The following is a 14966-nucleotide window of genomic DNA, read 5'->3' as shown; positions in this document are numbered from 1 at the left end:
TTTTTGAACTAGCTAGGGTTTTTGACTTCACAAGTCTTCCAGTAGTTCGTTTACTAGGAAATCATGTCTTAGGAGGTGGGTAATTGAGTCGAGCAGTAGATCCACTGTACCCTATACCTGATAATTATAAAGGACAACTTATCTACTGAAATCAGTCTTGATATTCCTGTATCGCTATTCCGGTGCCAATCACTATACACAATATGCGGACCCTGCCTTGTCACAACGCACGCTCACAAGCAGAAAGAACAGGCTAATCAGACTGTAAATGAATATGTCTTCCGTGTGGCTGTATGTATGTATCTGCATGCGTACAATCGGAGAATGAAAGCCGGAAATGATGATGAACCAGATCAATGGATGAGGATGATAAGAGGATAATGTATGTAGTATGATATATGGAACAAACTCGACAGGATAGATGATAAATAAAAACCAAGGATACCAATCTCTCCCCGTCTCAACCGGAAAAGAGGAACAAGCGTCAGCACCGCTGGCGATGGTTTTGAACAGAAACAACCTCAGGTTGCTGGATGAAATGACAACGGTTTTGGGTAGAAATAAAGAACCGAGATGACAATCGGACGCAATGCACAGGACGGGACAAATGCTGAACCAGCGGGGAGGCAAATTAAAGGAAGGCGTGATCATGTCGGGTGATGATAATGAAGAAAACATTCCCAACTCCATGATTCCAATAAAGGATAGACAGTGCCGCGAAGAAAATGAGTGTCGTCATGATCACAATTCGTATGCTTTTGACATCCGGGTCAACCAAGGGCCAGCCACTTGTAAGCATCAAAGGAGAGACCGTTATGTGCGATCGTATTAGAGGTGGAGCATTCCGTCCGGAAGGTGCATGAAAGATTGCCGGGATCCAGTTGCTGCAGGCAGGCAGTCTAGTCTTTCCAATCCCAGACTTGCCTTACGAAGTTGGCCATGTTGACCTTTTTGTTTTTCATGTCCAGCATCCAAGGATGTTCGAGCATCCGCCAGGGAGTCGCTCGTCGCGGGGGTTCTTTCTCCAAACTAGACGGAAAGTTAGTATAATTCATACACCAGTAGACTTTTTTTTTTTTTTTTTTCAACGTACCAGCATTCGATGAAGTATTTGAAATTCTCGGACCATCGAATACCGTTGTCCGGCTCATCCTTCAGCTTGGGAATCGGTTGGCGGACAATGTAGGTCAGTAGATCGATCAAACCGGCGCGTGGCTGCATTTCGGTGCCGTCGGCAGGGAAGGGGAAGCGATGCTGGGCGACTTCGAGCAAGGTCACACCGAGTGACCACACGTCGGAGGTGATGGTGTATGATTGGCCAGTGATGCGTTCAGGGGCCATGTAGTACGATGTGCCAATAAACGTATTGGCGTCTCCCTTGGTACCAAACTCTCCACTGACACCAAAGTCACAAAGCTTGACCTGACCATTCCGGCAGAGGAGAATATTCGATGGTTTGATATCTGCAATCCAATGTTAGCCGGATGATGAATAACTGCGAATTTAAAACTTGACTGACCTCGGTGAATAATCTTTCTGCTATGAAGGTAGGTCAACCCGTTCAAGACGCCCTCGGCGACCTTGCCTAGCACTTTCTCTCCCGTCCGTCCACCAAGCTTCTTGACCTCCTTGTAGATACTGTCCAAGCTGCCACCTTCGCAGAATTCCATTGCAATAGAAATGGTCCCCGTTGACTTGTCCATGAAAGCACCGTAGTAGCGACAGATGTGCTCTGAGGCACAATCTTTGTTGAAGTTGAGTTCTCGAACAATCTGCTTCTTCACATCGGGGTTGGGGTCCGTAGTGATTATCTAGAGAGTGTATTAGCATCCAACTACCAGACAATGCGAAATGAAAGAAACCCACCTTCAACGCAAACACCGTCTTGCCCTCCTTGAGCTTGCATCGAGTGACAGCACCTCCAGCGCCCTCACCCAAGCTACCCAACTCCACGATCTTTTTCTGCTCACTCGCTGCAAGCCAAGCTTCATCATCCAAATCATCCACATCGAGGGGCCTGCCCTTTTCCAGGCTCATCTTGTCCAGATCCGGAATTAGGCTGTTCACACTGTTATCGCGCTCCATCTGTACCCCACTCTCCCGGTCGGAATAAACAGAAATCGCTGACGACGGATCCGGAGTGCTGCCGTGAGGCTGGCGAAGGCCCATGGCGAACGATAGGGCTGAATAGTTGGAGGAGGAAGCGGAGGCGGGCCCACTGGCCTTCCCGTCCAGGTACGTGAAGCTACCCGATCTCGAGTGTCCGTTCGGTTCGTTCAAGCCGGTGGTCGCCAACGGTGGGGGAGCGGGTCGACTCTTCACTTGTTGCACATTCTGACTGCTGCCCATGGGAGTTTTCAGGCGTAGCTGGGGAGGCGCTGGGCGAGCAGCTGGGCGCTGCAGCTGAGGGACCTCTGCTGGAGCAGCAGGCGCGGGAGCGGGAGCGGCGGCGGCGGTAGCGACAGGAACGCCGGTTCCCGTGACCGGACGAACATTTGGAGATGGAGGGATTCCCAAGGTGAGTTTGGGAGGTCGGGAACCACTGTTGTTGCCGCGGTTGCCAGGTACGGGCGGCTTGAGGAGAGGAACCGGCGAGGATGACATTGCGAGATTGTTTTGCCTCTCACCAGGCAAAAACAACTCGTTGGGGTCAGCCAAGGTAGCCAGATCGGCGGTGTTTGAGTGGGACACTTTGAAAGAGGGACGGGGGGAAAACTGGGGAAAGAGATTAAGAGAAAGAGAAGGAGGAAGAGGGAAAAGAGGAGAAGGTGTGATAAGTAAGAGGAGGAGGAAGAAGAGGAGGAGTTGGACGAGGTGGTCGGAACAAAGAGGGCCGTGGGGTTAATTGGCTGGACGAAGCGGCGGTTGGCTGACAAGAGGGGTTGGCTGATCGGAGAGGGGGGAATGAGAAGAGGAGAGAATGAGAAGAGAAATAGAAGAAAGACAAGAATACAATAAAGAAAACGATGAATCAAAGCACTAAGCGAATGTTTGATCCCCAGCGATGATGATGATAAAAATAAGAATGGAAGACAAGCGTAAGTAGATAGTAGATATATAGGGAAGAAGGAGGAGAGAGAGGAGAGGAAGCAAAGAAGGAAGGGAAGGGAAGGAAGAAAGAGGAGAAGATGTGACTCGGCGAGGCCAGCGAGTCTTGCTTTTGAAACTGGGGCCGAGTTTTGTGTCGATTTTGTCAGTTGGCGGCTGGACTCCACCGCTCGTAGGGTGACCACTCAAGTTCCTTCTTTCTTTTCCCACTTGACACTTGACTTGAACTGTCGTTTGTTGTTTAGTGAGTGAGGAGTTAGACTAATGTATAAACTAGTCAGGACAAGAAAGTCACTGCAGCATTGGTTAAATAGATAAATAGTTCAATAGCCATCATTCCTGTCATCAATACTAATTCAATGCTCCGCACTCCCGACCGGCGAGGGATCGAATGGAGGCGCTGGAGGGTCGCCGGCCTGGTGGAACCGGCCTGTTTCAAAATGGCGCCTAAAACGAGAAGTGCTTGCGATGAGAGATATTTTGGGAATCCAATGCTACTATTCTTGACAGCTACAGTGCTCCAGTTCCTTCTCATGTCTAAGCTTTGATGTCTGTGGGTAGCAGAGCTGTGATTGTTTCTAATCTATTCTAATACCTGTCAATTTAATATACTAGTAGCATTCTATATTGTTTTGTATCAAGTTGATGGTTGAGTGGAAGGGGAAATCTGCTCGGGTGCCTGAATCATCGGGCCTAGCCAGTCAGGCATCCCACATCAAAAAAATCTCTGAACTTAAAAAGATCGACTCCGCCTGACTTGAACCATGTTTCCTCAAAGTTTCCATTCCACGAACCCGTCACCCCAACAGACTTTCTTGATGATGTCGACGGAGCTGCTGTCCTTCAAGAAAACGAAAATAAAAATAAAATTTAGTATGTCAGGGTCCAACATCTCAACCGGATAATGTCGAAGGACAATTCACCCAAAACGACTTAGTAGCGTGCGGATGTTTTACATCATCCGCCGGTTGAGTGTCTCTGATATTCGGTGCCACTATCGATATTGATGGCTTGCTCCATCCAATCTGCGCCGGCATCTTGCTCCGGGGCTCCACCCTCTTATGCCCCGACGGTGCTTGTTCAGCAGAATTTCATCTCGGCGGCCGTTACGCAGTTCTAAGAATATACACAACACTCACGCATTAGGATTATGGTCCTCGATGCTGTTCGATCATAGTAACACGGGCCCAATATGATCAGACAATCGCATTGACATCGGACATACTAGTAGCACTCTGGTAACATTGCACGGCTATACATGCACCGTAATATTAATCTATCACAGTCCTATTTTCAACGGTAGATCCCTAATCATGACTACCAAGCAACTACTACTAATTACCGTGCATCAACGCGTCAGCTACCGATACCGATTGACACGTGCCATTCTCAGCCTTGTCAAATCCCTCACTCTCACAGACACCGAACCGGACACTTCTTTCCCACTTCCCCCCTATATGGATAGATAGCTACTGGTTAGGGACAACTGACATCATCCGGTCCATCTGTGACGAATCGCTCTACCGTCTCTCCTCGATCCCGATGTCCGCCAACTTGAACGATTTCCGCAGCCACTAATCGATCCCGACCCACTCCGGTTTAAAATAGCAATCCCTCTTCCCCCCAAGCCTTTGCACCGCCATAGCAACGGGGCCAAATGGCAACACTGCGCCCCCAACTGACAGGCCAATAATAAAGATGATACCCAATCTAAAGGAACCACTAAAGAAAGAAACACATCCTCTTAATCATCATTATCATCATCAATCAATCAATCACCCATCCATCAATCAATCCTCGCAAGCCCTACCCCTAACGGTTCGTCGTGACATCTAAGCGAAACCCTCGGGTCAACCCAATGACGTTCACGGGGGGTTAGCAATGTTCATCATAGGGAACGACTATCTATCTACCCATCATCTATCCACCCGGATCATGTCAACCAAGTAACTAGTGCCGGTGACTCCATAGAATGAACAACACTTCTTGGAAGTTTGGTGCAGGGTCCTGCCCTGCTGACCAAGTGATGATTGTGCGTACCTGGAAAATCTTCCCGTAGACGCGCGGCATGACGATCCTCGCTTGGATAAGCCCTCCCCCACCCGATCATCCAGCCGTTTTGCTGGATCAGTGATGGTTGTGGCCCCAAGGATGCTTACTGTTGATGATTACTGTGGAGTAGAGGGCAGTAGGTCAAGGGTGTAACAAACAGCCAAATCGTCGCTTTGACGCCGGCATTTGCCCAAAGTACGGAGTAGTCTACTTTGTATATGCAGGGTTCCGTCACCATCTGTGCGTTCTCGTCACATATCACACAGAGTTTAGTCGCGAGCCTGTTGCCGACTTCATACAGTGTGTTTAAATCATTCTCCTTGCTCTTCTTTCTTAAAGGGCAATATAGCGATTTCGTAGACGCGACGACCCAAGAAGAAACAACACAAGTGCCAAAGGGCAAATGGCCAAGCACATTGGCACTCCTCCCTCCCGGGGAAGTAGTTAGCTATCAGCCGTCCAAGACGGCCCATACATACCATCATCATCATCCTTCCAACAACCCCAACACCTCCCCAGCTGGCGTCGCTTATTTGCCGCACCGATGCCAATATAGGGGCCATCCGCTGAATAGATCAATACACGGGACAAGAGGAGTAGCCATCGCCCACATCCATCGCCCACAAAATTGAGAAAACAACAAACACAAACAGATACACACACAATCTAAACTTATCTTTAGAGAGGAGCGAGAGGGGAGAGGGGATGGGGGAAGTGCCTGCCTTTTGGACGTACGCAACACTCCATAGATCCATCGCAAGGAGCCCCTAAAACTGGGGTAAACCGTAAAGGATATCCGCCGCTGTCCGCGTCTCCCCTTTGGTAGAATTTCGCGCCGACTGCCAGCCCGCCTCTCCCCTGTTGATCGGTGGAGCATTCAAAACTCACTTCTTGCACACATCATCATCCCCATCAGCAGCAGCGTCGGCTCACTTGCAATAATTATGATGATGGCATGTGGTTCGATGTTTTCCTCGGGATTTATGTATTTATTTACTAACGAGTTGGGTTCTGGTTACTTACACATGATTACTAAGATAGATCCTCTTGCTTGCTAACTCCTTCTCTACTTTGTAGCTATAGTCTCCTCTACTATAGCGGTTCACACAACAAAGGATGAAGACGGAAGATAGTATATCCTCAGATACTACTCCATATATAGAGATAAACTACGACTAGACACTGCAACTATTGATTTTCCAAATCAGGGAAAAACTGTCGTCCCTAAAAGACTGGGCATCAAACCCTGACAGATCCCCCTTTTTCGCAGTTCGTCACGAGAGCGCGCGCCCTAAAAAAAGAAATCAGAAAAAATCTCCGTTCTCAACGGGACTGGACTAACTACGGAGTACCGTGGGAAGGATTCCGGAGACCTACTGTAAACTACTTAGTCCCTTAAAGTAAGTAAGTAGTAAGAACCAAGTATTTGCAATGGCAGCACAAAGTCTGAGCTTTTAATAGAAAGAAAAGGGTTTCAATAGTTTCATTGCTGATAATAGTCATGATGTGCACACAGATTTTTAGCCTTTGTGTTTGCTATACACACTTACAGCTCATCACTCGGATGGTAGACAGACTGGGCAATAATTCAAGACTTGGCAATTGGCCCTATTATTCATGCCACGGCATTTGATTCATAGAGTCGACTTTGAAGATCCATCCGATGTAGTTCACTTTCCTGATTGCTACATGATTGTCAACCGCCGTTTTTCTCGGCGCTTAAGCTACGTACTACGTACTGTATGCAGTCTTGCGCACACACAATCCGTCTCTCTCGCTCGCACTCTCCCTTTCCCTCTGGCTCTTCCAATCAGATCATCGCTTGCTATTGCGCCATTAGCTAACTACAAGGAACACGGTTCTGACTCGTGAGGGACCACGTCAAAAGTTGACGCACATCCAGCAGACATGTGGTTCGGAATGAGTGCGCGATAATAATATCAACTTATTTCGAGCCATATATTATTATCCTACCTAGTTAGCATGGCTAACTAATATGATAGCTAGACTACTAGCTCATACAATGTCCGACATTCAGACTAGTCAGAGAGCAGCCTAGTCACTACGCACTAAGCTTTGATTAAGCAATTAATGAATGCGACCGTGGCGCCGAGCCAGGCCTGGCTCTTAGCAAATGAAGCCCCCTCATATCAATAGAAACGGGGCCGGAGCTGTATGGAAGAAGTATTTTACCTGTCGAATGAGCTTCTAGACCGATGCTGACAGGGATGCCAAAAAGCGCCGAGAATTATCCACTTCCTGATTTAGTAGAAGAGAGAGAGAGTGTGTGTGTGCTGACTTGCCTGCCTTGTAGGGTATATTCTGCTCGGGATAGAAACAGCGCGTTCGCATCAAAAATAGCCGGTATAACTACTACATCGGAAGATGTGGTAGGCGTCATACGTGGGGTGACAACACCTGACTTTGCTAAATACTAGTATCTATCTACTTCCTTTGTACCTTACAGTAGTAGTAGATCGGCTGCAATCCACGCAAACGACGGGAGAGAACGCTTCCGCTGACGAATGCTTCTGACAATGAGAGACGGTTGAACCCGACATTTTTTTTTCTTCTTTGTCTGCTGTTTCTCTTGTTTTATTCTCCTGTTTATTTTTATTTTTAATATATATTTTTACGCCCTTATCTTATGGAATCATATTTTTGTGGGACTCTTGCACTTGTCACCCAAACAGTTAACAATAGTAATAACAACCAACCCATGAGCACTTATCCGAAGCGACCCTACTAATGAAACCTCCAGATAAAAATGGTACGTATCGAGGTGGAAAAAAGAGAGAGACAGGGGGCACAAGTGGGTCCAGCAGCCAACCAGCCATTGGGCCAAAAGCGGGGAAGAGAGAGCCACAGCGGGATGGTGGTCAGAGCGATGAGTGGCCAACGACATCAGGAACAGCCTGCAGGCTCCACTTTTCCCGACCCTGATTGGACAGCAGGGAGAAACATGAAACAAAGTCTAAGTTGGCATTCAACGTTCTGTGGCTCAGTAAAGCGAGGTTTCTGCCCCCTGAACTTATTTCCTTTTGATTATCGGGAGAGTGGATGATGATGACATCCTAATTTTTTGGAAGGTTTATTTACAAGTGATTGAGAAAAGTGACCAGTAAAATCGAGCCCATCCTTTGCCGCTTTTACCGTTGGGATGTCGAATGTTACTGCCTGTTAGACCGAGAATATTTACGAGTAAGGAAGTTAACTACTCATAGTGGTGATGTACTCCGTAGTTAGTGCTAGTAGTAGTGACGGGACGATGTGCCTGAACTTGATGCAGGTACAGAGTCCCGCGCGGTCCATCAAAGTAAATAATTGCTATCTATTTACTATTGCTTGAAATCCAAAAAAGTTCGAACCTAAAAATCCAGTAGGGGAACCATTGATGACCCAACTAAGTATCTATCTACCGACCCCATTAATTCCACCCCCCTCCCCTGAGCCGAAGAGTTAATCGAAGTGTTCTTCCGGTCGAAAAGAGCAATGGAGCGACCGATCAACAGCACTTGTCTCGCAACGCATGGACAGCTTGGACAGCATGGACAGTAATTCAGGGCCAGGGACGAAAGTCACTTGGCGGCACTAGTTGGTCTAGTCAGACAGGCGAAGGGGCTGGTTGGACCAACCAAGAGACGTGGGTGAGAAGGGCGCAGAACCCACGAGGCGCGAAACGAAAAATGGAGCCAAAGAACTAAAGAAGAGAGGAAAGTGAGAGGGGGGCCAATTCGCGGGATTGCCCCAAACTTACCTATGGAAAGTTGCTCCTCACCCTCTCACTCTCTCACACCGCATGGGCGCTCTGATTGACTCGGGGGCCATCAACTCCACCCGCGTGCAGTTGCGCTCTCCCCTTTTCGTCCCTGAGACGATCTCCAGGTTAATCTCCCGGCTCATACAAAGGCCCCCCGGTTCCCCCCTCTCCCTCTCAGCTCGTTCCTGGTTCTCTCTGTTCTTTCTCTTTCAAGACCAGACTTCTTTGCCTGCTTGAAGCATCCCATTGACTTCGGTCAGCCACTCTTTTAAACCAAACCCCAACGCAAAACCCCAACTAGCCACACTCTCTTTATCTAAACGCAGCTCTCCCTGTGTTTCACATATCAAACAACCCACACATAAAAATCAAATTTATCGACCTTGACGGTTTTATTTTTTACCAACACAACAATTCAAGATGCGTTTCTCTGCTGCCACCGTCGCTCTCTTCGCCAGCCTTGTTGCTGCCATCCCCCAGGATGTCGAGACTGTCTACTCCACTGAGGATGTGACCGTCGTCTCCTGCGCTCCCACCGTCACCAACTGCCCCGGTACCCTGCACGCCACCTCCACCCCCGAGGCCGTCGCTGCTGCCACCACTGGCGGTGCTGAGGGTGTCTCCCCCGTTGGTGTCACCAGCGCTGTCCCTGAGGCTCCCTCCGCCACCCCCGCTGCTGGCAGCTCCCCTGCTGGTGGTGCTGGTGCTGGTGTTGTTCCCTCCGGTGCTGCTCCCTCTGGTGCTGCCCCCAGCGTTGTTCCCTCCGGTGCTGCTGCCGTCGGTGGTGGCGCTGGCACCACTGCTGCTCCCCAGGTCACCGTTATCCCCGTGACCACCTGCGTCCCCACCGTCATCATGTCCACTAGCACCATCGGTGGTGGCTCCGGTGCCGGTGCCTACGGCTCTGGCTACCCCAGCGGCAAGCCCGCCAAGTCTTCCTCCCCTGTCATCCCTAGCGGTGCTGGTGCCTACGGCTCTGGCTACCCTAGCGGCAGTGCTACGTGAGTATCCTGGCACCATCTCTAAAAATTAAACAGCCATACTAACAATACGCACAGCCCCTCTCCCTCTTCTGCTCTCTACACCGGTGCCGCCAGCTCCGTCAACGGCAACGGCTTCGCTTTCGCTGGTGCCGCCGCTGCCGCCGCTTTCTTCTTGGCTTAGATTCCCCTTCTTGTTTATAGTAGCCCCGGGTCACTCGTGAGTCCGGTTGCCGCTATAGGCGGGGATCTTGGGCGCATGTGAATTGGTGAAGAGTGTCGGGGATTGGTCCATACTTAGTTGCGGTTTTGCTTTGGGAGAGAAATCCGATTCGTTGCTTTTTATATCCTCTCTTATACCACTTTTATTCGAAATTTCCTTCTAGATATTTACGCTTCCCGGATTGCTTCGGAGTTCTGTTGTGAAGCAATTGGTGGCTGGATACGATTAATGTAACCCATGAAGCTTTCACATACCCAATTCGAAGCACTTTAGAGATTTAATCAATGCCGTGCTAGAGCTATCATTTCCATCCGGTCCAGATCACCACGCCATCCACCTGCTGTAGAACTGCCAGACGGTCGGACATGTCCGACAATAGGGGCCGGCCCGGATCTCAATGGATGGATCTACCCATCACCTAAGTGATTGCCGTGATGGCATGGGGCAAGTTGGAAGAACTCAGCAAACAAGTACTAAGCAGGAGGCTGAATGGAGGGCTGAATCCGGGGAGGCCGCTCGATCTTGGGGGCTACACAGCGTAAATGTTTCAAGATCTCGAATTAAATTTTCTTTTCTATCTCTTTCATTTATCGGCGACCGGCTGTGATCCGAATTTTGCGGTTCGTCTCGTTGCTGGTCTGCGCCCACTGGTGTGTATCACATTGGTCTCGCCAGTGCGGGCGATTGATTGGGTGGCTGTTTCAGATATTCTCTGGCTTAAAACCCGAGTGTTGCCCTCAGCCCTATTTGTGCCATATTGATTACTTCTTTAGGGGGGTTTTGCCGGGCGATTCTGGAAGGGATTGACGATCGTCAATTAGTAGACGCTGTCAGTGTGTAGTAAGTAAGTATCTCACGATCGTATGTGTGTGTGTGTGGCTGTGTTTGGGGGTTTGGGAGATCCGTGATCTGGAGGTCGGGTTTGACGCTATTCTCCTTTAGCCCCGGGGCCACCAACAAACAACACGTGCTGTTTTACTTGGTTGACAGCGGCAACATCCTCGCTGTGTTTGACTCGACTAAGGCTACCACATGGCCATCGCGATGAATAATGCAATGCAATATAGATTAGGGATGGAAGTAGCATCCAGTGCTACGCAAAATACTTTTCCCCTCTGAATTGGACTCATCCAAAGCTCGGACGACAAAGGATGTGGCAGTGTTGATTTTCCAACCTCATTCGGAATCCTTCAACCAACGAACCAAATGCCCCCATTATCGCGCAGCCTCCACTTGAGGACATGCTATATCGCTCAGACCCATGGAATCTCTCCAGATGGCGTCTAAATTCATAGGGGCTTCTACCTGCGCTTATGATCGCCTCCACGATGAAACTACAGCTTCATGGTTACGATAACAGCACATCCAGTCTCGGACCCCAAATCCTTCTTCTGCCCCAGTTCCGGGCCCATCCCGAAGGGCAAAAAAGAAACTATCGAGCACCGGGAGATCCTTCTACGGTGGGGTTTAACGTGAGCCGACGGATTGGCTTCCTTGTTCGCTCCTAAAACCAAGGCGAACATCAGCCGGACAAGCCGAAAGCTTTGCCAACAGGGCTTGCGCCCTTTCCGCAGCTGCAGTCCACTATTAGGAGGTTGGAACGAACTACGAGGAGGAATCCACTGTGAGGCGCAAGGCGATTTCCTGACTGTCATGGGTGTTGTTGGCTCGTATTATCGTGTCTTTGTTGCTGTGCCCGTCAAAGAAATTGGCCATAGCCGTGCAGACTGAAGACAACACCACCCTTTTCCCACAGGGGACATTGTTCCAGCACTGCCTCAAGTATCAACAACTGTCTGATATATGAACTGTGCTCTTCCCTTTTGGAACCCCCCAAGTATATTTTCACTCGATTCTTGACGATCATACTTTTCCACACCGACTTTAATTCCTTCATCGGTACATTGGTCGCGTGCAATGATCTTTCTGTGACATTTGCGTACAATTGCTTGGCCTACATCCACTTTTGTTTCTACCTTCTCTTTATACCGTCTTTCACATCTTCACAATGGACCTTTCATCCTTAGAAGGCCCGCCTATCGCCGACACTCGGTTCACCGTCTCGCCGCGACGAGCAAATGTTCCCAGTATTCGTCTGGACACGTCCACTCCAGTCAGCCCGATCAGCCCATTAACACCTCATGACCTCCCTCCACGACCAAGCTCGACGGACGCGATCTTCAGTCCCGTGTCTGAAGCAGAGTACTCATTTGCGCTGTTCCACCACCACCATGAGCCGGAAGACAATCTCAGTTTCTACCAACGCTGCCACAGTCCACAGCCCCCGGTCACAGCCGACGAGCATGAGTACCAACAACAATCAAGGCCACAACCAACACTAAACCTACCTCCTCCCCCTCCTTCGTCCTCCTTCTCCCTTCACCCGTGGAGCTCCCGAACTCGAAGTGTTTCAGACCTTACCCCTCACCAATCGCCCAGCCCTCTGCTGAGCACAACCACCACAACCACAGTCACCACTCAGGCCGTGACCACCACCATTACCACCGAAGGTAACCGTCTCGTCTGGCTCGAGCACGAGAAGCTGTGGTTCTTGAAACCTTCCTCATGCCCCTCACCACACCTCAGCCCCGACTACGCCGTGACCACCAGACCCACCCCTGATGCTCACTATGCGCCTTACCGCCCTTCTTCGTTTCATGGCCAAGTCCATCTTGCTGCTTTAGCACAGAGGAGAGATGTACCCCCGCCATATGGGCGGCACATCCTTAATCGGCCCTTGCCTCCACTACCTACGGATGACGACGAAGACGAAGGCTCGAGCGGATCTCGGTGGACGGCGGTTGCGAGGAGGAGGGCCAGGGCCAACCGGGCTGTGTCGAGGTGAGGGTGCCCGTTTAGTGTGTTGGGAAAGAGGCGGAGTTGTAGAGATGGATTGGAAACGGATATTATCAGCTGCTGGCCGGCTATCCTAATTTACCATAATCCTTGTTCTAGTTTAGTGGCGTCGCCAATTATCAAGCATAGCCGGGATGTTTAGGAGGTGCATGTGTATTAGAGGGGGCACTTCCAGAACACCCGCACTACCACCACCACCACCAATCTTGCCCTTTACTACTAATTAAGCTGAATTTAACCCTATTCAACATGTAGATATAACTACTAACTTCGATTATCGCCAGATTCCCGCAGCAGTTGAAAACAAGCAGCAAAAAAAGACACTTACTATATCTCTTTCACCTTGTGATAGGATTTACTTGTCAGGGTAGAGAACCTGTCGACTAGGTAAGGAATTGATCACTGGTAGGACGTTACGATGAAATGAACGATAGTTGGGTCATGTAGAACGTAGTTATTGATTGACTACAGAGGATGGTCCTCCACCTACGGGTGTACTATCTAAAGCGGGTCTAGCCGGCATAATCGTTGCACGCCGTTTTTGGTACACCTGTGTTGGTGCCAGCACCAACAATCTTCCATGTTTTACTTGCGCTACTAGTTAGCTTACTAATCTTAGATAGTAACTATTACCCAACTACCCAGAGTATATTGTATAATAAAATACAGGGTTTACGTCCATCAACCGTCCAATCGCCCGTTTAACTCCAAAGACACGTTGTACAACAATAACTTACCAGGTCTCTTCGCTCGATGACCTTGTCGACTTCGACTACTTTTAACATCTTGATAACGACATGCCAGAGGTTCAACTTCCCCCTACTACTACTGCTCTCCCCCTCTCTATCTCTCATTCACTCTCTACCTACTCTCACTACGCTTCCTCCCATACAATTCTCTCTCCCATACAAAAAAGTACTGCATATACCGCACTGGTGGGTTCCCTACTAAACATTCCGCTCTTCAGCATTGTCTCTATAACACTAACGCAATCTTTTTTTCTCCTTCAACAGAGTTGTTTACCTTTTCAGAAGCTTCTTCTGATCATCTGTTTCCCTTGATTTTCTCATCCTGTTTGCGCAACCTCGCTGTCGCGCCTCTGGCGAGTAAGCTACCGCTGCCAATCCCGTTATCGAGGAACAATCTACCGCCGTCGACCCCGTCGTTGACGAGCAATCCGCCGCAGCCACCAAGCAATCTAGCATCGCCGTTTGTTGACGACTAATCTACCGCCACCGAGCCCCGCAAGCAATCTAGCGAGCAATCTAATGCCGCCGCCGATCCCGTCGTGGCACCGGTTGTTAACCCATCACTACCGATGGACCGGCTGCTTTTGATACTGGGAAATATTGAAGAAGGCTCACCCGGTTGGAACGCAAAGAGTAGACAACGTTCTTGCTTACGATTCGAGGAGGAAGTTGTTGGTGCTGGCACTAACACAGGTGTACCATGCGATGGCGTGCATCCATGATTCTGCCGGCCAGACCCGCTTTAGATACTACAGCCGTAGCTGGAGGACCATCCTCCCTAGTTAATAATCAATAATAACTACTAAGTAGGTAACGTTCTACATCACTCAATTGTCATTCGTTCATCGTATCGTGCCACCAGTGGTGGTTGGTGTCACGATCCCGTCCTGGTGCGCTTCAGGAAGTGAATCGCCCGATACTAACCACTCGGCTAACCGGTAAAAGACTAGAATTCTGAGTCAACAGACTCAAAACGCGCATCACTCATAAGCTTGCAGTGAATACCGAATGTAAGTATCCGGATCCTTACAGTCGGGAGCGCGTTGCTGTTGGTATTCCAGAAGTACAGTGTATCCCGCATGCCCCAAGACCCCTCTAGGTACTTCTGCATCATTCGAAGTACCCAATTTGTCATAAATCATTTACTCCTTTCCCTCACTTCTCATTTCTTACCCGGTCACCATGGCAAACCCCAATACGAAACCACGCACAATTCTGCTCAGAGATCTAGTGAATGACCATGGACAAACAAAATTTGCTCTCAAGACACCCTCAATTCACTCCACAGCTCCGCGTGT

General features: G+C 49.4%; 4 protein-coding genes across 4 annotated transcripts; 3 read left to right on the top strand and 1 right to left on the bottom strand.

Moving 5' to 3' along the window:
• Positions 1 to 794: 794 nt before the first annotated feature.
• Positions 795 to 2791, bottom strand: BO87DRAFT_189106 (dual-specificity mitogen-activated protein kinase kinase). Its single transcript, XM_025618473.1, has 4 exons — positions 1867 to 2791; positions 1520 to 1811; positions 1094 to 1463; positions 795 to 1029 (listed from the first exon to the last, which is right to left on the bottom strand). Exons 1-4 carry the CDS (start codon positions 2602 to 2604, stop codon positions 900 to 902), a joined length of 1530 nt encoding a protein of 509 aa, XP_025483393.1. The 5' UTR covers positions 2605 to 2791; the 3' UTR covers positions 795 to 899.
• A 2492-nt stretch (positions 2792 to 5283) lies between these two features.
• BO87DRAFT_189080 (uncharacterized protein) lies at positions 5284 to 5768 on the top strand. Its single transcript, XM_025618472.1, has one exon. The coding sequence runs from the start codon at positions 5319 to 5321 to the stop codon at positions 5730 to 5732; it is 414 nt and encodes a 137-aa protein (XP_025483392.1). The 5' UTR covers positions 5284 to 5318; the 3' UTR covers positions 5733 to 5768.
• Positions 5769 to 8865: 3097 nt separating this feature from the next.
• Positions 8866 to 10362, top strand: BO87DRAFT_373563 (GPI anchored serine-rich protein). The gene is made up of 2 exons (XM_025622584.1): positions 8866 to 9861; positions 9919 to 10362. The coding sequence occupies exons 1-2, from the start codon at positions 9281 to 9283 to the stop codon at positions 10022 to 10024; spliced, it is 687 nt and encodes a 228-aa protein (XP_025483391.1). The 5' UTR covers positions 8866 to 9280; the 3' UTR covers positions 10025 to 10362.
• A 1324-nt stretch (positions 10363 to 11686) lies between these two features.
• On the top strand, positions 11687 to 13129 carry BO87DRAFT_373562 (uncharacterized protein). The gene has a single exon (XM_025622583.1). The coding sequence runs from the start codon at positions 12072 to 12074 to the stop codon at positions 12906 to 12908; it is 837 nt and encodes a 278-aa protein (XP_025483390.1). The 5' UTR covers positions 11687 to 12071; the 3' UTR covers positions 12909 to 13129.
• The last annotated feature ends 1837 nt before the right edge of the window (positions 13130 to 14966 follow it).

The sequence above is a fragment of the Aspergillus neoniger genome, assembly GCF_003184625.1.
Source record: "Aspergillus neoniger CBS 115656 unplaced genomic scaffold BO87scaffold_5, whole genome shotgun sequence".
NCBI lineage: Eukaryota > Fungi > Ascomycota > Eurotiomycetes > Eurotiales > Aspergillaceae > Aspergillus > Aspergillus neoniger.
The sequence above is the reverse complement of the archived record's forward strand: the minus strand, read 5'-3'. Positions and strand labels throughout refer to the sequence as shown.